Genomic DNA, 20,731 nt, shown 5'->3' on the forward strand with positions numbered 1-20,731 from the left:
TTGTTATCAGGTAGTCTGACTAAAACTGTGTCCAGTTATTTTCTGTCTAAAGTAACCCTAGATTGATTGCTCAAACCTTTCAACAAATTAACTTCTCCTCAGGGAGCACATCCCTCCTGCAGTCTGGGAATTCACTCTTTATTGACTCTTTTACTGCCCTGTCTGTATGTTCCCAGAAGTGGTGATCAGGGTAACAATACAGGCGTGTTTTAATTTGAAACTTGAGAAAAGCAATACCTGCTAGTGATGTATTGTGGCGGTGAAAAGGTTAAAGAGTCCTCATTAGTTTCTGGAATGCCACATTTAACATTCACTCCCAGGCTTCAGAGGGGGCTGGGTGGGCGCCGGGACTGAGTGAACACTGGGAGAGAAACTTGGTTTACAACCAGTGCTCGGGGGCTGACAACCACGTCTACTCCTTGAGGTAAGAATTCCGAGGGGTTTCATTCTTAATCTTGAGAAGTAGTGTTCCCAGCTCAGTTGTGTAAGTGAAGAGATGCCAAACTCCACACAATACTAAGAATGAGAATATGTGGGTTATTATGCAAGCTGCTGGTTGGTCTGGGTGTTTATTTTAGAAATGATATCAGTTTCTCTCATGTTTCCTCAGATAATAAAAGTGTTTGCCAAGACAAAGCATGAAGGGTTCAGCATTGCCAGTGCAACTCCCACTCCTGCTCCTAATAACGTGGCTCGCTTTGGGACCAAGTGCTGAAGCCACTCCTGAGATCTGCCGGGGTCTTTACTGCTACGCGGCGGCCAGCGGGGAGGGCAGCCGGCCGTGCACCGGAGCTCACTGCCAGGGCAGGTCGTTCAGACCGTCCCGGGGGAACTCGGGCAACATTCAGGACAGGGCCAGCTTGGGCTCTCGGGGTTATCAGAGAACCGGCGGCGGCGGCGGCGGGGCGGGTTCCAGATCCACCGCTGATCCCAACACCATCCTGCACACCGTGAGGAGGAAGGAGAACGCGAGGGTCCCAGCTCCTGACAACGGGGGTCTCTGCCCGGGGGGCGACTGCCCGGGCAGACAACCCAACTCGAACGACACGAAAGAATGCAAAGGCATCGAGTGCAGGTTGCCCCTGAGGATCCGCCTGAAGCCCAAACCCCGAGCTCACTGTGCCGGAGAGCACTGCCCTCCTGGTCCTATTGGGTTAGGGGCAGCAGTCCTTGGACAACCCAGCCTGGTCCACAGGCCTGACAGAGCAGCTCAATTCATTGGGGAGATTCCTGACCTCGGCTATTCAACAACCGAGCTAGGAGCAGCAGCTCTGGGAGTTCAGCTAACATGTGACATAAAACCAGGTCAGTGGAAAATCTTCTGGCATTTATGCTTATGATAATTGTTAATTAAGAATGCAAACAGGCAGTTATGCCTTTGTGGAAAAATGGAAACGTTGTCAAAAAGACAGGCCCCTACATCATAAAATAAAGACTCGCATTTCTATAGCGCCTTTCACAATCTCAGCACGTCCCAAAGTGCCTTACAACCAATGAAGTACTTTTGAAGTGCAGTCACTGTTGTAATGTAGGAAATGCAGCAGGCAATTTACACACAAACTGCAATGTGATAATGACCAGATAATCTGTTCTAGTGATGATGCATGGCACATGGCACACTTATCAAAATCAAATCAAATCAACTTTTATTGTCATTGTTAGTGCACAAGTGCAGTACAACAAAATGTAGGCTTGCGGCTCCTGAGAGTGTACATTTAGATTAAGACATTTAAACATTCAACATACATTTGGCTTGTAATACATTAACATAAACATAACCATAATAAAGTGCATTGGCAGATGTGCAGGCTTTAGAGTTTATTTGTGGAGTTCAGTAGGATGACAGCCCTGGGAAAGAAGCTGTTCCTAAATCTGGTCGTACGGGTGCGAATGCATCTGTAGCGTCTCCCAGATGGCAGGAGGGCGAACAGACTGTGGCTGGGGTGGGTAGGGTCTTTGATGACGGAGCGTGACCTCCGTAAACAGCGTTTCTGGTATATGTGCTCTATGGTCGGTAGCCGGGTGCCGGTAATGCGTTGGGCAGTGTTGACTACCCGCTGCCGGGCTTTCCGGTCATAGTAGCTACAGCTGCCATACCATACTGTGATACAGTTTGTCAAGGTGCTCTCTATTGTGCAGCGGTAAAAGTTAGAGAGGATCAGGGGTGACAGGTTACATCCCTTCAGCCTCCTTAGGAAATATCGGCGCTGCTGGGCCTTCTTCACCAGAGAGGAGGTATTGAGGGACCAGGAGAGGTCTTCCGTGATGTGGACTCCGAGGAACTTAAAGCTGTCCACCCTTTCCACCACAGCCCCATTGATGTGGATGGGGGTGTGACTTCCGCCTTTAGACTTCCTGAAGTCCACAATGATTTCTTTGGTTTTCTTGATGTTAAGGGCCAGGTTGTTATCGGCGCACCACTTCACGAGATGCTGGAACTCCTCCCTGTAGGCTGACTCATCGTTGTTGGTGATCTGGCCTACTACCGTGGTATCATCCGCAAACTTGATGATGGTGTTGGAACCATGAACAGCCACACAGTCGTGGGTAAAGAGGGAGTAGAGGAGGGGGCTCAGCACACATCCTTTTGGGGCCCCCGTGTTCAGGGTCGGGGGGGGGAGGTGTGGTTACTTAATTTGACAGACTGGGGTCTGTTTGTTAGGAAGTCCAGGGTCCAGTTGCAGAAGGAAGTGTTCAGGCCAAGAGTTTGGAGTTTGGTGGCCAGCTTGTTGGGGACGATAGTGTTGAATGCTGAGCTGTCGTCTATGAACAGCATTCTGATGTAGGTCTCCTTACCATCTAAGTGATTCAGTGCCGAGTGTAGAGCAGTTGTGATTGCATCCTCCGTTGATCTGTTTGCACGATAGGCAAACTGGTGTTGGTCAAGAGAGGCGGGGACACTGGCTTTGATGTGAGCCAGGACCAGTCTCTCGAAACACTTCATTATGATGGGTGTTAGCTTTTCCTACAGTGTAATTTAAAATATTATTTCACAAAATATACACCATTCACTTTCTATTATCAACAGTAGTAGAAGACAGTGTGTAAGTTTTGGGCTGCAGTTGTAGTGAGACCACTAGCTGTAGATTGGGAAGTGCAGTCAGATCTGTAAGTTATATTGAAGGCTGGAAACTTATCCTAACGGGAAAGGTCCCTGTGCATGTGTTTGCAACAATAAGGACTTACATTTATATAGCGCCTTTAAAACATCCCAAGGGGCTTCACAGAAGATGCGCACACAGAGAGCACCTAAAATCGCAATCCAAAAGCGGCAGAAACAGCAGCCTCAGGCCGTGCAGACCATACTCTCTGGCATAGTATCTGGGCTCAGTCTTCAAACATAAACCACCTAAACTTTGCTCTCATGTTTTATGACTTGACCTGAACTTAATTGGGTTCTGTGTCTTGTAATTCACTGGCAAACATCTGGGGTCCTCAGTTTATCACAAGCACAATAAAGCAAGGAATGACAGAAGGCTATACACAGTTCACTTCCTCATGTACTCCACCTGGCCTATTTAATGTCCTGAGGAAGGATCTGCAGTTTCCCCCTGCCTCTCCTCCCCCACGATAAATCAAATAAAACATCAAAATATCAATTTAATCTTGCAGCCCACATCATTTATCCCTGACTACTTGCTTTCCTTTTGTTACAAACCTTTTTGAAAGGGTTATTTCAATAGCTGAGGAAAAAGTATAATAAAGTCCTATTAACGCTGTGGTCCTTTAATGCAAATCACACTTTTCTGACCATTTCAACAGCTCTGATATTGTCTTAATTCCTGTGTTATCTGGCTGCTGTGGGAATAATAATTGCGAGGTTTGTATGGTATTTTTTCTTTCCACAAGTGAGTTCCTTTAAGGGGAACTATCTTTTACAGCTCATGTATACTGCAGTACCGGCAGTGACCACACCTGTATACAGCACTGAGTAGTAATCTGTACAGATCAGTTCCAGTGTGAGCCTCATTGAGTAAACACCTGTTATACCGTTCTCCTGCAGTCTGTGTCTTATTATACACAGACACAACATTGGCGACAAGGCAAGTTCGAACCTACCTGCAACTCTGCATCACCTCCCGGGGATTCGTTCCTGGAGATCAGTGGATTGGAGGTCAAGGCCAGAGACTCGGGCGTCGACCATGGGCAACCGCCCAGTCATCCAGCAGAGACTCGAGAATTGCGGGGGAGGCTGTCGAGAGCCAGGCAGTCGAGGTGGTCCAGCGAAACGGGCTGGCAACAGGTAGTGCGCAGACCCTTCCCGGACAGCGGCGGGCTAGAGCCCGACCGAGCGGCACAGCAAAGGGCCGAGCAGCGTCGACGGGGGAGAGAGAGAGGGCAGAGTGCACAGGGCGCAGCCGGTGTTCAGGGGCCAAGCAGCGTCGGAGAGAGGGAGAGAGAGACGCACAGAAACCCGCGAGGCGCGGCCATTGTCACGAGGACCGTTGAGAGTGGCGTTGGCAGCAGCGCAGGAGAAGCGCGCGAAACCGACAGGGTGCCGCCATTGCCATGAGAACCACCGGGAGCGGCGTTGGCAGCAGCGGGGGAGGAAGGAAAGTGCGGGAGACGCCATTTTAAGTCATTGGGAGACGCCATTTTAAACCACACCCAAAATGCCGGGCAGTATCACTGCATTTGACAATGAAGTCGAAGATTGGACTACATATGTCGAACAAATAGAGGTATACTGCTAGGCAAATGAGGTGTCAGATGACAAGAAAGCATCGGTATTGTTAAATTTAATGGGTGCAAAGACGTATGGTTTATTATGAAATCTAGTAACCCCAACGAAGCCAATGGAAAAGAGTTTTGAAGACATAGTAACGATACTACAGGAACATTTAAACCCCACACCGCTGCTGATAGCAGAAAGATTCAAGTTTCACAAACGGAACCAGCATAAGCATGAAAGCAATGCTGATTATTTAACAGAACTGCGCAAACTATCGAAACACTGTCAGTTTGGAGCGGGACTGGCAGATACCTTAAGGGACAAGTTTGTGTGTGGGCTTCAAAGTGAAGGAACCCAGAAACGGCTTTTATCTGAAAAGGACCTTACGCTGGAAAAGGCTTTCAGCATTGCGGTATCATATGAAGCAGCAGCACGGGGTGCTGCAGAGATACAACAGAGACCGCAAGAATATGGCACAAACAAAATGTCATATGGAACAGGGAAGTGCTATCGCTGCGGCAGAACAACACACGACCAGAATGATTGCTGGTTCAAAGACAAAGTGTGCAAACAGTGTGGAAAAGTAGGACACATAGCACGAGTCTGCAGGTCGGGAAAGAAAACCAGCAATAAGAAACCTACCAAAGGAAAGTACAAGAAGGTACATAAGATGACGGAGAATAGTTCAGACGAACAAAAGAGTGATAACGACTCTGAAAGCAGGGAACTGAGTTGTCTGAAACTACATAATGTGATCACAACGGAGGATCACCGAACCATTTGGGTCACTCTCAAGATAGCAGGAGTCCAGGTAAAGATGGAATTGGACACAGGATCAGCCCTAACAGTCGTAAACCGACGGGACTACGAGCGGCTATTCTCACACATACCCTTGAGAGACACAAAAATTATTTTGAAGACGTACACGGGGCAAAAAGTCTACCCCAAAGGAAAAATAAGGGTGACCGTTATATATAACGGTAAGGAAACACCAAAACTAGACCTGTATGTATTGCAAGATGGAGGACCACCATTACTGGGACGTGAATGGATCCGGAAAATACAACTGGATTGGCATTCCATACAGGCACTGACTGTGGCTGACGAAAAGGATGATGACATCACACCTGGGCGACTGTCAAAGATCCTAACTGACGCGAAAGAAGTGTTCCAGCAAGGACTCGGAACACTAAAAGGCATGACAGCGACGATTAAAATTGAAGAAAACGCAAGCCCAAAATTTTTTAAGGCCAGACCGTTACCCTATGCGATCCGCCCAGCCGTCGAAGCAGAGCTGGAGAGTCTGGAACGTTCAGGTGTACTGTCCAAGGTAGACTGGAGCGAGTGGGCTACACCCATTGTCCCTGTGATGAAAAAGTCGTTGAGCAGCACGCCTGGGGAACCAAGGAAGGTTCGCATCTGTGGGGACTTTAAGGTAACAGTGAACCCGGTCCTTCACACCGTACAATATCCACTTCCGCGGATTGAAGATATTTTCGCCTCGCTATCTGGAGGGAAACGCTTCACTAAGATTGATCTGGCCCAGGCGTATCTGCAAATGGAGGTAGAAGAAGCATCAAAAAAATACCTCACAATCAACACCCATAAAGGTCTCTACCAATACAACCGGCTGGTATTCGGGGTAGCATCAGCTCCGGCTATTTGGCAGGGGGCAATGGAACAAATCCTGCAAGGGATCCCAGGGACCCAGTGTTATTTGGACGACATCCTGGTCATGGGCGAAAATGACAGTGGTCACCTTGCCAACCTGGAGCAGGTGCTCACTAGATTGCAGGAATATGGGCTCCGAGCTAACCGCCCCAAATGCGAGTTTTTTAGAAAACAGATCTCGTATTGTGGCCACGTTATCGATAAAGAGGGGTTACAGAAGTCCCCAGAGAAGATTGAGGCAGTAGTCAAGGCTCCAGCACCGGAAAATGTTTCACAACTGAGGTCGTTCCTCGAGCTGGTAAACTACTACCATAAGTTCTTGCCAAATTTGTCTACAATACTACACCCACTGAACACCTTACTGCAAACTGGGCTGCCATGGAAGTGGAGTGATGAATGTAGACGAGCTTTCCAGAAGAGCAAAACACTAATCACATCGCAAGAGGTATTGGCCCATTACAACCCAGCATTACCAATTCAGCTGGCATGTGATGCGTCACCCTACGGCATTGGAGCGGTGCTGTTGCACAAATTTTCGGACGGCTCAGCGAGGCCAATAGCCTTTGTGTCACGATCACTAACCTCAGCCGAGCGTAACTACGCCCAGATTGACAGGGAGGCCCTCAGCCTAGTGTTGGGAGTGAAAAGGTTCAATCACTATCTGCACGGGCAGAAATTCACCTTGTTGACTGATCACCAGCCTCTTGTCTCCATTTTTAATCCGAAGAAGGGCGTTCCACTGGTGACTGCGCAATGACTACAAAGATGGTCACTTTTTCTAGGGGCGCACCACTATGAGATTGAATATAAGGGCACGAAACAGCATGGAAATGCTGATGGGCTATCACGCCTGCCACTGCCTACTGCGGAGGAAGCACCAGCAGTGGATCCTGTCGAAATATTCCATTCAACTATAGTTGAATACCTACCGGTAACTAACGCTTGTATCGAAAAGGAAACCCGAAATGACCCGACACTGTCTCGGGTATATGATTTGACGGTGAAGGGATGGCCAGCACATGGCGACTCACTGTTGCCAGCATTCTCGACAAGGAGAGAACAGCTGTCAGTGTGCCGGGGGACCTTGATGTGTGGATCCCGAGTGGTAATTCCACCCAAGTTAAGGGATAGAGTGCTCAATGAGCTTCATGAGGGTCATCTGGGAGGGGTAAAAATGAAAAGCCTAGCCAGGGCTTATGTGTGGTGGCCGGGAATCGATAAACAAATCGAGGACCTGACCAAGAGCTGGCTCAGGATGCCAGAAAGTCCAAAATGCACCACCACAGGCCCCTCTACACCCATGGGAGTGGCCCTCATCTCCATGGCAACGGGTGCATATTGATTTTGCTGGTCCATTCATGGACTGAATGTTTTTAGTAGCCGTGGATGCGCACTCGAAATGGCCTGAGGTCATCAAAATGTCCTCCACCACCACGGAGAAAAGTGTTGCAGTCCTACGGACCATTTTTGCCAGGAATGGCTTGCCAGAACAGATTTGCTCCGACAACGGACCACAGTTTGTGTCCGAAGAGTCCCGGAGGTTCTTGAAAAAGAATGGGGTAAGGCATTACACATCCGCCCCGTATCATCCAGCCACAAATGGATTGGCTGAGAGGTTCGTACAAACCTTTAAGAAGGCAATAAAGGCTATGTACAATGACAACATTCCGCTGCAGCACAAGGTGGACAATTTCCTGTTCGCCTACCGGAATGAGACACATGCAGTCACCAACCAGGCCCCAGCCATGATGTTCTTTAACCGAAGGTTAAGATCTCGCCTGGATTTGCTCAGACCAAACGTACGAAGAGATGTTGAGAGTAAGCAATTCCAGCACATCCATGAGAAGCCACCAAGGGGCTTCAATGTAGGGCAACCAGTCTTGGCCCGCGACTACCGAACAGAAAAATGGCAGCCAGGAACGATATGCACACGGCAGGGCCCACTAATGTACACAGTGGACGTTGGGGAGAGCATCGTGAGACGCCATGCTGACCAGATCCTAGAATCACAGGAACAAGTCAACCCCATGCCTCGCCCATACGTACCTGGTGATGAACCCGAGGTACAGGTCGCATCTACCCCAGAAACAGTAGCATCGGAAGCTGATGAACCAACCGACGATAGGGGGCCAGAATCGCCTTCGCACCAAGAGCAAGACACTCGGGAAAGGTGCCATCCAGAAAGGGTCAGGAAGCCTCCCCAAAGACTGAATATATAAATAGACTATTTTCAGCTAATGTTGCATGTTAAAAGTGTTAATTGTAATTAGTTTGATATTTAATTGTTAAATGAATGTTATGGTACTGTTAATCTAAAAGGGGAGGAATTGTAATGTATATACCTTTAAGGGGAACTATCTTTTACAGCTCATGTATACTGCAGTACTGTCGGTGACCACACCTGTATATAGCACTGAGTAGTAATCTGTACAGATCAATTCCAGTGTGAGCCTCGTTGAGTAAACACCTGTTATACCGTTCTCCTGCAGTCTGTGTCTTATTATACACAGACACAACAATGTAGACCTTCTGAAACTATTCCAGCGCTAGTGTTGTGCTTCAATTAAGAATGGGTACTGAGAAAGATTTATAATAAGGGTTTAAGCTGCGCAACTACAGTAACCTATCCGGTTACATCTTAATTGTAATGGTCAGCTACTTGCTCCCAGCTTTGACTCATGGGGAGAAGGTTTCCTCTGTGCAAAGCCATCTGAGGAGAACCTATTTACAATTTTGTTACATGGGGGGGCCGCGGGGGGTGGGGGGGGGGTGCGAGAGACAAATCTTCCCCTATGCTGTTAGACAAAAGTTGAAACTCCTGTGGGATTTACTCATTTAATCTCCATCCTTCTGAGCGTGGGTCTTGCCTCTGCCTCTGATTTACCAGAATAGTGTTGTTTAAGACTGGCAACTTGCCATGAGTCCTTCCACTCTATTGCCTGTTACTTCACTCTGCTCCTGGGGTGGGTGGGGGGGTGGGGGGCGGGACTTCTGCCTGTCTGTCTGACACTGCCACAACCTTGACCCAGTTTCCTGGATTGGGGGTGATCATGGATGCTGAGCAGGATTTGGGGTACGACAGCATGGTGGTTATGTTACAGGACTAATAATCCAGAGGTCTGGACTAATGATCTGGCGACGTGAGTTCAAATCCCACCACGGCAGCTGGGGAATTTAAAATCAGTTAATTAAATAAATCTGGAATAAAAAGCTAGTCTCAGTAATGGTGACCATGAAACTACTGGATTGTCATAAATATCCATCTGGTTCACTAATGTCCTTTAGGGAAGGAAATCTGCCGTCCTTACCTGGTCTGGCCTATATGTGACTCCAGACCCACAGCAATGTGGTTGACTCTTAACTGCCCTCAGGCCAAGCAAGCCACTCAGTTGTATCAAACCGCTACAAAGAAGTATCAAGGACTGCAGCGGTTCAAGAAGGCAGCTCACCACCACCTTCTCGAGGGCAATTAGGGATGGGCAATAAATGCTGGCCTTGTCAGCGACGCCCACATCCCGTGAATGAATTAAAAAAGAAATTCCCGCCAGCAAAGGGGAACCTGCCATTGCCTGCTTGTAAAATCTTAATGATGCTGCAGAACCAGTTGAGGCAGCCGGGAAGTTAAAGGGACAGAAAAGCCCCGAAGACCTGCAGCTCAGCTGCCTTGTAGGGGCCTACAAAGGAAGGTAAGTGGAGGCCACAATGGAGGGAGAGGAGTCTGCTACAAGGTCTGCTCCATCTACTGGGGAATGTCAGGGCCGTTACCGCTGCTTCCTGAGATTTTCCTTCCTGACAGTGACCGTGGGAAGTGCTGGTAACATGGGCAAGTGCAAGGAAAGTCTGCTGGGGATCTGGGCCTTTTCTCACTGCCCCTAGTTACGTGCTGCGGGCGGGGAAAGTGCACCACTAGTGGTCCTAGCGGGGGTGGGGTGCAGGGAAATGCTGGTGGGGCAGTGCGTTGGTGGCAGGCATCACCAACCAAATTTTTCACCATTCCCCGCCATCATCCTACCTAATTACAGGTGGGATCGCGAAGGAGAATCAGCTAATGTTGTTCAAGTCACAACGAATGCTGTTTTGTGACTGGGATCAGCCTTTAGTTCCATCTGATTTCTCTGAAATCTGTTGATTGAACCCGCTTCACGCAACTATGTAGAATATGTATGACAGTGCACACATCTGTTATATCGACCGTCAATCCATTTGTGCTTTTGTGAATCTGGGCAGCAAGGCTACCCGAGAGAAGTACAGATATGAATCTATGATCTTAAAGGCATATTGCGAATTGGTAGAATCTTTTCAAAATATACCTAAACAGAGAATTGCTTAAGGACATATTCAGTGATCTCATGGCCTGTTTGATCACATGTGCTGCTGTAAATTTAAACATTTTAATTAAAAAAGACTTTAGAAAATGAACTATGGTAATGTTATAAATTTACAGCAACGTCTCCTACAGCATACATTCTCCAAAGGGGCTGATATGCCAGTGTTTGAATGAAGTTTTAGGAGCTGGCTGTTCACAGAACATAGCCTAACAAATAAAGTGACTATGGCGCTTTAAAGTAAACTGATATCCCATTAGTATCATTTGGCTATGATACAGGAGCAGTCGTGTCACAGTTAGTACCTGTACCTGTCCAGTCTGGGTACTTATTCTGTGGTTGATGAACCTTGCTAATGAAACCTGATATTTCACAGTGAATAAACTAACATAATAACAAGACTCCCATATGCCATCATCACTAATTGTGGTGTATGTGCCTTTAAGAGCAATTATGGTGTATGTGCCTTTAAGAGCCCCAGGTGTGCGTAATGCCGGTAATTGCCACTTGGGCTATATAAGCCTGTGTATTGTGTATATCCTTTAGAAACCCCCCCTCCCCAGACTTGCTTAGTAAATACCTATGAACCAACTCCTGTCTTCAGTGTCTTTATCTACACACGGACACTACAGTGGCGACGAAGTGGAAACGGACTTACCTGCAATTCGGCAGCACCTCAAGGACATCGAGTCCTCCAGCGTCCAGAAGACTCAAGGAAGTAAGAGAAACTGTGGTTTCACCAGCTGGCCAAGCTGGTGACAGGTACTGCGCTAATCCTTCCTGGGCGTCAGGCTGGAGCTCCAGCGGCGGGCTCTACAGCTGAGACAGGCAGCGAAATCGGAGGCAAGCAATAACGGACTGGGAGGGTGCACTCGAGAGACGGCCGGCGCGGCAAGCAGGTCAGCGTTTAGACCTCCGTCGGGAACGAGTCTCCAACAGTGAATAAACGGAAACCACAGTAAAACAGCGTTGTTATCGGTAGCAGCGGCGGGAAAGCGCGGGAAGCGCCATATCTTTTCTGAAATGCCTAAATCTGGTAATATTGAGGCTTTTGATGGCGAAATAGAAGATTGGACCACATACGTGGAAAGAGTAGAGGTTTATTGCACTGCAAATGGAATAACAGATGAAAAAAAAGCTTCAGTACTTCTGAACTTAATGGGCGCGAAGACATACGGGCTGTTACGAAATTTAATCACTCCAGCCAAACCAAAGGACAAGACTTTTAAAGAAATTGTTGATACCCTGCAGGAGCATTTAAACCCAACACCGCTGCTGATAGTGGAACGATTCAAGTTCTTCAAGAGAAATCAACACAAGAATGAAAGTAACGCTGATTACCTAACCGAATTAAGAAAGCTATCAAAGTACTGCCAATTCGGAGCAGGACTATCGGATTATCTTCGAGACAAATTTGTTTGCGGTCTCTTAAGTGAAGGAACACAAAAAAGACTGCTTTCTGAAAAAGATTTAACATTGGACAAAGCTTTCAGTATGGCTGTATCATACGAAGCAGCAGCAAAAGGAGCTGCAGAGATACAACAAGAGACACAGGACTTCGGCACCCATAAAATGACACAGGAGTTCGGAAGATGTTATCGCTGCAGCAGATCCACCCATAACCAGAGGGACTGCTGGTTCAAGGGCAAAGCATGCAGGCAATGTGGTAAGATTGGACACATTGCACGGGTATGCCAATCTGGACAAAATAAATCCACTGACAGAAAACAAAAAATCAATAAAGAAAAGTACAGGAAGGTACAAATGATGACGGACAATAGCTCCGAAGACCAGAATAGCGATAGCGACTCCGGAAACAAGAGACTAAGCTGTCTCAAATTACATAATGTACTTGCCAAAGAGGATTACCAAACCATTTGGGTTACCCTCACAATAGCAGGGTCCCCAGTTAAAATGGAGCTAGATACAGGATCAGCTCTAACCGTAATAAATCGACGAGATTACGAGAGGCTATTTTCGCATATACCTCTAAAAGACACATCCATTATCTTAAAAACATATACGGGGCAGAAAGTCTACCCCAAAGGAAAAATAAGGGTGCCTGTGGTATACAACGGCAAAGAAATACAAAAGTTGTATTTATACATTCTACAAGATGGTGGTCCACCGTTGTTGGGACGTGAATGGATAAGGAAGATACGTTTAGACTGGCACTCCATTCAGGCACTGACGGTGACCAGTAAGGAAAAAAACAATGATGACATCATACCTGAACGATTAAAAGACATCTTGGCCAACGCCAAAGAAGTGTTTCAAGAGAAACTAGGAACCTTGAAAGGCATCACCGCCTCAATAAAAGTGGAAGATACAGCAATTCCAAAATTTTTTAAGGCAAGACCGGTGCCATACGCAATACGTCCGGCAGTCGAGGCAGAGCTGAAGAATTTGGAAAAGGCAGGCGTATTATCCAAAATAGATTGGAGCGAATGGGCAACACCCATCGTTCCAGTCATGAAAAAAACATTGAAAAATAACTCTGAGGAACAGAAAAAAATTCGCATCTGTGGGGACTTTAAGGTGACTGTAAACCCGGTCCTTCACACGGTACAGTATCCTCTTCCGAGGATAGAAGATATTTTCGCCGCACTATCCGGAGGGAAACGTTTCACAAAAATTGACTTGGCACAGGCATATCTACAGATGGAGGTTGAGGAGACCTCTAAAAAGTATCTCACAATAAACACACACAAAGGCCTGTACCAGTACAATCGACTGGTTTTTGGAATAGCATCAGCTCCAGCTATCTGGCAAAGAGCTATGGAGCAAGTCCTGCAAGGGATTCCGGGGACTCAATGCTACCTAGACGACATCCTTATAACAGGAGAAAACGACAACGAGCACCTTGCCAATTTGGAGCAGGTGCTCACTAGGCTGAAAGAACGGGGCCTACGAGCAAATCGCCCCAAGTGCAAATTTTTCCAAAATCAGATATCATATTGTGGCCACATAATTAATAAGGAAGGGTTGCATAAGTCACCTGAAAAAATTGAAGCAGTTATAAAAGCCCCAGCACCTGAAAATGTTTCACAATTAAGGTCATTCCTGGGATTAATAAATTACTATCATAAATTTTTACCGAACTTATCAACTATTCTACACCCTCTTAATGATCTTCTACAGACAGGAGTGATTTGGAAATGGAACGAAGACTGTAAATGTGCCTTCCATAAATGCAAAGACTTAATCACATCCGAGAAAATTTTGGCTCATTACAACCCATCACTACCAATCAGACTGGCGTGCGATGCATCCCCTTACGGCATAGGAGCGGTATTGTCCCATAGATTCCCTGATGGCTCGGAACGGCCGATAGCTTTTGCGTCACGCTCATTGAACTCAGCTGAGCGTAACTATGCCCAGATAGACAGGGAAGCACTCAGCCTGGTATGGGGACTGAAGAAATTCAACCATTACCTGCACGAACAAAAATTTACCTTGCTGACTGACCATCAACCCCTCATCTCCATATTCAACCCTAAAAAAGGTGTCCCCATTATGACGGCACAAAGACTACAGAGGTGGTCCCTTTTTCTAGGGGCACACCAATACAACATTGAATACAAAGGGTCAAAACAGCATGGGAATGCTGACGGTTTATCACGCCTACCGTTGCCAACGATAGAAGAGGCACCTACAGTAGACCCAGTAGAGATATTCCACTCTACCATAGTGGAATGTCTACCGGTGACAAATTCTGCCATTGAAAGGGAGACAAGAAATGACCCTACTCTCTCACGGGTCTACGATTTAACAGTGAAGGGATGGCCAGCACATGGCGAACCACTGTTGCCAGCATTCTCGCAAAGAAGAGAACAGCTGTCAGTGTGCCGAGGAACCTTGTTGTGTGGATCCAGAGTGGTGATTCCACCCAAACTCCGGGATAAAGTGCTAAAGGAGCTTCACGAGGGGCATCTGGGTGGAGTGAAAATGAAGAACCTAGCTAGGGCGTTTGTATGGTGGCCAGGTATCGATGGAGACATCGAAGACATGACCAAGAGCTGCCTAGGATGCCAGAAGGTCCAAAATGCTCCGCCACAGGCCCCTCTACATCCATGGGAGTGGCCCTCATCTCCCTGGCAAAGGGTGCACATCGACTTTGCTGGTCCATTTATGGACTCAATGTTCTTAATCGCAGTTGATGCACACTCCAAGTGGCCGGAGGTAATAAAGATGTCCTCCACCACCACGGAAAAAACCATCACAGTATTAAGGACCATATTTGCCAGGAATAGGCTGCCGGAGCAGATATGTTCTGATAATGGACTGCAATTTGTGTCCGAAGAATTCAGAAAGTTCTTAAAGAACAATGGGGTAAAGCATTACACGTCCGCCCCATACCATCCCGCCACCAATGGATTGGCTGAAAGGTTTGTCCAGACCTTCAAGAAGGCCATCAAGGCCATGGGTAATGAAGACATAAAACTTCAGCACAAGGTGGATAACTTCTTATTTGCATATAGGAATGCAACGCATATGGTTACTAACCAAACTCCCGCCATGATGTTCTACAATAGAAACCTAAGATGCCGGCTGGATTTGGTCAAGCCCAACATCCGAAGGGACGTGGAGAACCGGCAGTTTCAGGGCATGAATGAAAGGCCAACTAGGGCCTTCTAGATAGGCCAACCGGTTTTGGCCCGGGACTACCATACCGAGAAATGGCAGCCTGGAACTATCTGCACACGATTAGGACCACTGATGTATACCGTGGACATCGGAGACAGCATAATAAGGCGCCATGCTGACCAAATCATCAAGTCATCCGAAAAGGGACAACCTACGCCACCACTCTATACATCTAACGATGAAGTAGAGATACCCATATCTACCTTCCAATCCGGTGATACTGGAGCCCGATGAACCCGACACTGGCCTTCAAGCCGAATCAGCCTTGCCAGAAGAACCTACTACACCACCAGAAACTACTACACCCCCGAGGCGTTATCCGGACCGAGTCAGGAAGCCTCCTGAGAGACTAACTTATAATTAATTAATACAGCAATGTATATTATTTTGCATATAACATGTAATTAATAATTACTTAAAATATGATGTACTAGTTAGCTAGAAGGGGAGGAATTGTGGTGTATGTGCCTTTAAGAGCAATTATGGTGTATGTGCCTTTAAGAGCCCCAGGTGTGCGTAATGCCGGTAATTGCCACTTGGGCTATATAAGCCTGTGTATTGTGTATATCCTTTAGAAACCCCCCCCCCCAGACTTGCTTAGTAAATACCTATGAACCAACTCCTGTCTTCAGTGTCTTTATCTACACACGGACACTACACTAATGACACGATGAATCAACTGGGAAACATGACCGTTCATTAAATTTTTTTTTATAAGTATCACATTTTTTATAGAGAAGTCGTGAAATACACTACTTCGTGGACACTTAACCAACAGCTCATCTGGAACCTCGTCCCCGGTGCCTTGCGAGGGGATCCTCACTCCTCTTCTTAGGCAGTCCCTTGGAACCGAGGATGACTTGCTTCCACATTAAAAATGAGTTCGCAGGTGACTGACTAGTCCAATGCGGGACCTACAGTCTCTGACACAGGTGGGGCAGACGGTGGTTGAAGGGGCGGGTGGGTGGGGTGCTTGGGTTTACGTGCACTCCTTCCGCTGTTTGCGCTTGGCTTCCGCTTGCTCCCGGCGAAGAGACTCGAGGTGTTTGACGCCTTCCCGGATGCTTCTCCTCCACTTTGTGCTGTCTTGGGCTAGGGATTCCCAGGTGTCGGTGGGGATGTTACGCTTTTTCAAGGAGGCTTTGAGGATATCCTTGAAGCATTTCCTCTGCCCACCTGGGGCTCTCTTGCCGTGCCAGAGCTCCGAGTAGAGCGCTTGTGACCCGTCCATCGGAGCTGATTGAGCGTGGTCAAAGCTTCGATGCTGGGGATGTTGGCCTGAGTAAGAACACTGACGTTGGTGCGCCTATCCTGCCAGTGGATTTGCATGATCTTGCGGAGGCAGCGTTGGTGGTACCTCTCCAGTGCTTTGAGGTGCCTGCTGTACATGGTCCATGTCTCTGAAGCATACAGCAGGGCGGGTATCACTGCTGCTCTGTAGACCATGAGCTTAGTGCCGGGTTTGAGGTCCTGGTCTTCAAACACTCTCTTACTCAGGCGACCAAAGGCTGCACTGGCACACTGAAGGATCCTCACTAGTTAAACATAAATAGTACTGTTAACACTTGTAGAGGATTTGTCCTTCAAGCAGGCGTTTTCCAACCCATCATGCTTACCTGGTCTGGCCTATATGTGACTCCAACACTGCATGAAAATTGAGAGGGACATTTAACACATTTATAATTTTGGAAATTGAATATTTACACTTTTGTTAAGCTCTGACAAAGAAATGAAAGAAAAGAAGAAAGAAAGACTTGCATTTATACGGCACTTTCACGACCACCGGACTTCTCAGAGCGCTTTACAGCCAGTGAAATACTATTTGAAGTGTAGTCACTGTTGTAATGTGGGACATGCGGCAGCCAATTTGCACACAGCAAGGTCCCACAAACAGCAATGTGATAATGACCAGATAATCTGTTTTTGTTATGTTGGTTGAGGGATAAATATTGGTCAGGACACCAGGGATAACTCCCCTGCTCGTCTTCAAAATCGTGCCATGGGATCTTTTACGTCCACCTGAGAGAGCAGACGGGGCCTCGGTTTAACGTCTCATCTGAAAGACAGCACTTCCGACAGTGCAGCGCTCCCTCAGCACTGTACTGGAGTGTCGGCCTAGATTTTTGAGCTCAAGTCCTTGGAGTGGGATTTGAACCCACAACCTTCTGACTCATATGATATGAAATGATACAATGCTGATAAGTTTGAGCAACCCACGTTGATCAGATGCTGTACATGTTTTTGAAACCCTGTCGTGTTTTTGAAACCCTGTCGTTTATTGGAGTACCTTGTATATTGTCTTGGCATAAAAGAATGATGAGGAACAATAGATATATTGATTACGTTCAGTTTAGGATTGGCCATTATTGTAATTAGCTGTTTTACAAAGCATAATTACAACACACACAATGCTGAGGAGGGCCACGGGTGCAGGAACAACAGGCTGTTCAACACACTGGTGTGGTACTTGGTGACGTATTCTCGAATGGGCTGAAACAAAAATGACGAGAGAAAATATTTTATGCTTGAAACCTGCATCTGATGAAGCGATGGCTAATTTTTCATTTCTGCAATGACCATTGCTCCCCATACTATGTGAATAGCATTGATTACATTGCCCTTGAAGCCTCTTCAAAGACATAGGCCTGGGTTTTACGGGGCCTATGATGGTGTACACACTGCGCATGCCGTCGTAAGTGCCCCGCATGTTCTGGGTTTCTGCATGCGATGTGCACGCGTGGAAACCTGGTGGAAACCCGGAACTTGCGATCCGTCAAGTTTCGTCTTGACAGATCGTACGCGTCCGCTACAAATTCACTTTAGCTGGCGCAGGGTTGGGCTATTTGCACAACTACAGCCCAGCGAATACCCACCAAACCCTTACGCCTGGTAAAAGCAGGCATAAGGCCTTTTACCAGTGCAAGCGTTTAAATAAATGTTAAAATAAAAATTTTAAACGATTTAAACATTCACTTACATTTAAAATGAGTTTAGGTCAATTTTGTCCCGGTTAAAAATGTTTAAATTTATCTCTCAAAAAATTTAATTTTTATTTTAAATGTTTAATTAAATGGTATTTTAATTAATTTTGATTCTGTGATCATTTATTTTTATTTCAGTATTGAGAAATTGTATTTATTGGATGATTTCTGTTATGTTTATGGGGCTTCTGTACGTAAATGGAATCCCCATAAGCATAATGGGAATGTCCCTTTGTCATTGTCTGGCCTGGCCCATGTGATCCCAGGGACACTTGCGAATTGCGTGCGCCCCAGGATGCGTGGGCCTTTGCGCAGGCCTGTGCCTGCAGGCCCAGGACCACAAGAGTCCGAAGCTCCGGAGACAGCAGGTAAGTGCGTACTTTTCTTGCGGTTTGGAGGCGTACGGGGGTGGCAAGCCTCCGACCGCATTTTCCAGGCCTATGTTACAATCCAGGCTTCTCCAGATACTTTGTTTTCTTGTGCCCAATACAAAAGCCAGACAAGCCCATGCTTCCTGTTGGCTGAAGCATGACCTTATGTGCAAAGTAATCTTGGAATCCATGCCCTGAGCAAACAATAGACTTGTTTATTGTTTCTGGATTACAAGTAGGATTTTCAGTATGCCCCCCCACATCACTTTAGATGATGATTAATATCAGTCACACTAGACACTTCCATAATGTACTAAACTACCAAACTGGTTTATTTATGGAAAGTGTTATGGAAGCAAGCAGTAACCATGAGTTAATGAGGTCAGTCTAACTAACACAGCAGCTTAGAACCAGTTCATAAAAGGGTTAAATAGACAAACCAGTCAGTTAAGTTCCTTTGAATGGCTTTTATTGCAGATCTTTGAAACATAAAATTGACAAATGCTTCTTGGAAGAGGAGTAGCAGCCTGACCCCTACAATCGTGTGATTTACTAGTACAGTATATCAAAAGTCTCCTGATTCTTGTCTCCATGAAACCCTTTGGAATACAGTCTCACCTTTTCAGGAGCCAGTCTGTAAAACAGAGGCACTTTACTTGAACAATGGACAACAGCCTCTATATCACATACAAAAATCAGACCAGTGGCCACTTGTGGGTCTAGAAATTGGATCATGTTGTGCCTGTTTTACAGGTGTAAAATGGGCCATATGGCAGGTGGTGTGCACCCGCTCACTCTGTGCCAGAAATACGTCGCCTGCCATATCCAGGGCGTGTGCCTGAAACAGGTGTGAGGCATTGTGCATATATAAATATGTGGCCTAATGCCTGTTTGAGGTCCCCTTTGAAAAATTGGACACTGTGGTGTTTGACAAGTGCTGTCCAGGTTCAAGCTACCTGAATAGGTTATGTTGCTGATGAATGTCTTTGATACACAATTGTTTCCAGCATTTAGCTGCACTCAGTGACTCTTCCCAGATTCATATGATGGTTAGTGATCGACTATTTTCCTGTACTTTGTGGAGAGAAAAAAGAATCAAAGACATTTTTGCAGCATGCAGCTGCCTGTCCATTTTGGAGGAGATGCTTTTCTAAAACTAACACACACCAGAAAAGAGACCCAAGACTCATAAATTGATTTTCTAGCCATTGCTGGGCTTTCCCTGATGCCTGTATTGGGTCCATACAGGTCACATTGCTAACCTGTCTGGCAGTGCTCAGCCTGCCCATGATCAGGCCAGCAACATCGGAGTCAAGCACTTGCCTTGCTGCTGTGGCTCTGTTGCCGCTGGATGTGCAGGAAAAACCACCTCCTCCTTCTTATGTTCGTAAATAAATAGACGTTTTCATTATGAACAGCTAGCTTGAGCTAGTCATTTATTCAGCCATGTGGACTAGTGTACAGGCATCCATCTTGACTACTGCCTTGTGGGTAGCCCACTACTAAACATACAGCTCCACCTAGTGTACCATTCTAGAATGACATGTTACTGATCATTACATCCCCCTTCCTTAGAGGTTAAACAAAATCAATATCAATCAATCATAACAACATAAACATCTTCACAACAGTCAACACATTTTCAAAGCTTTACTTTATGAACTCTAAGCTTTTCATTCTTTTATTATAGTTTTCTTTGTACTTAAAGATTAAGTCTAGCAGGCTTTTTTACTTCACGTGTGGATCTTCTCAGCACAGGTAAGTCTGATGTGTTTTCATGAGAGCCTGTATGTGTGTTTGTGTTAGATTGTTCTGGTGGTGAGTGACAAGATTCAGTTGCGGCATTGTCATCGATTTGCTCTTGGATAGTTTCTTGTGTTTTCAGGAGGGAACGGCGGTTCCTCCTGAGAATCTGTCCTTCCTCAGTTCTAACAGTGTATGAACTTGGTCCTACTTCCTCAAGAACTGTAGCTTTCCTGTTCCATGCATCTGGATCCTCAATCCTGACAACATCATCCCTTGCCAATGGTTTCAGAGTTTTGGATGACTTGTCATAGTGTGATT

The 20,731-nt window shown here is 46.5% G+C and overlaps 1 protein-coding gene across 1 annotated transcript in view; it reads left to right on the forward strand.

The window, feature by feature from the left end:
- The first annotated feature begins 344 nt into the window (after positions 1–344).
- The window catches only part of nell3 (NELL (neural EGFL like) family member 3), a 41,613-nt gene continuing 21,226 nt past the window's right edge, over positions 345–20,731 (forward strand). The window contains exons 1-2 of the mRNA XM_085987736.1: positions 345–424; positions 611–1,305. Coding sequence (XP_085843862.1) covers positions 639–1,305 — 667 coding nt within the window. The 5' untranslated portion in view covers positions 345–424; positions 611–638. The remainder of the gene's footprint in view (positions 425–610; positions 1,306–20,731) is intronic.

The sequence above is a fragment of the Somniosus microcephalus genome, chromosome 5, assembly GCF_052327205.1.
Source record: "Somniosus microcephalus isolate GS21.2 chromosome 5, FLI_Smic_1.0, whole genome shotgun sequence".
NCBI classification, from domain to species: Eukaryota; Metazoa; Chordata; class Chondrichthyes; order Squaliformes; family Somniosidae; genus Somniosus; species Somniosus microcephalus.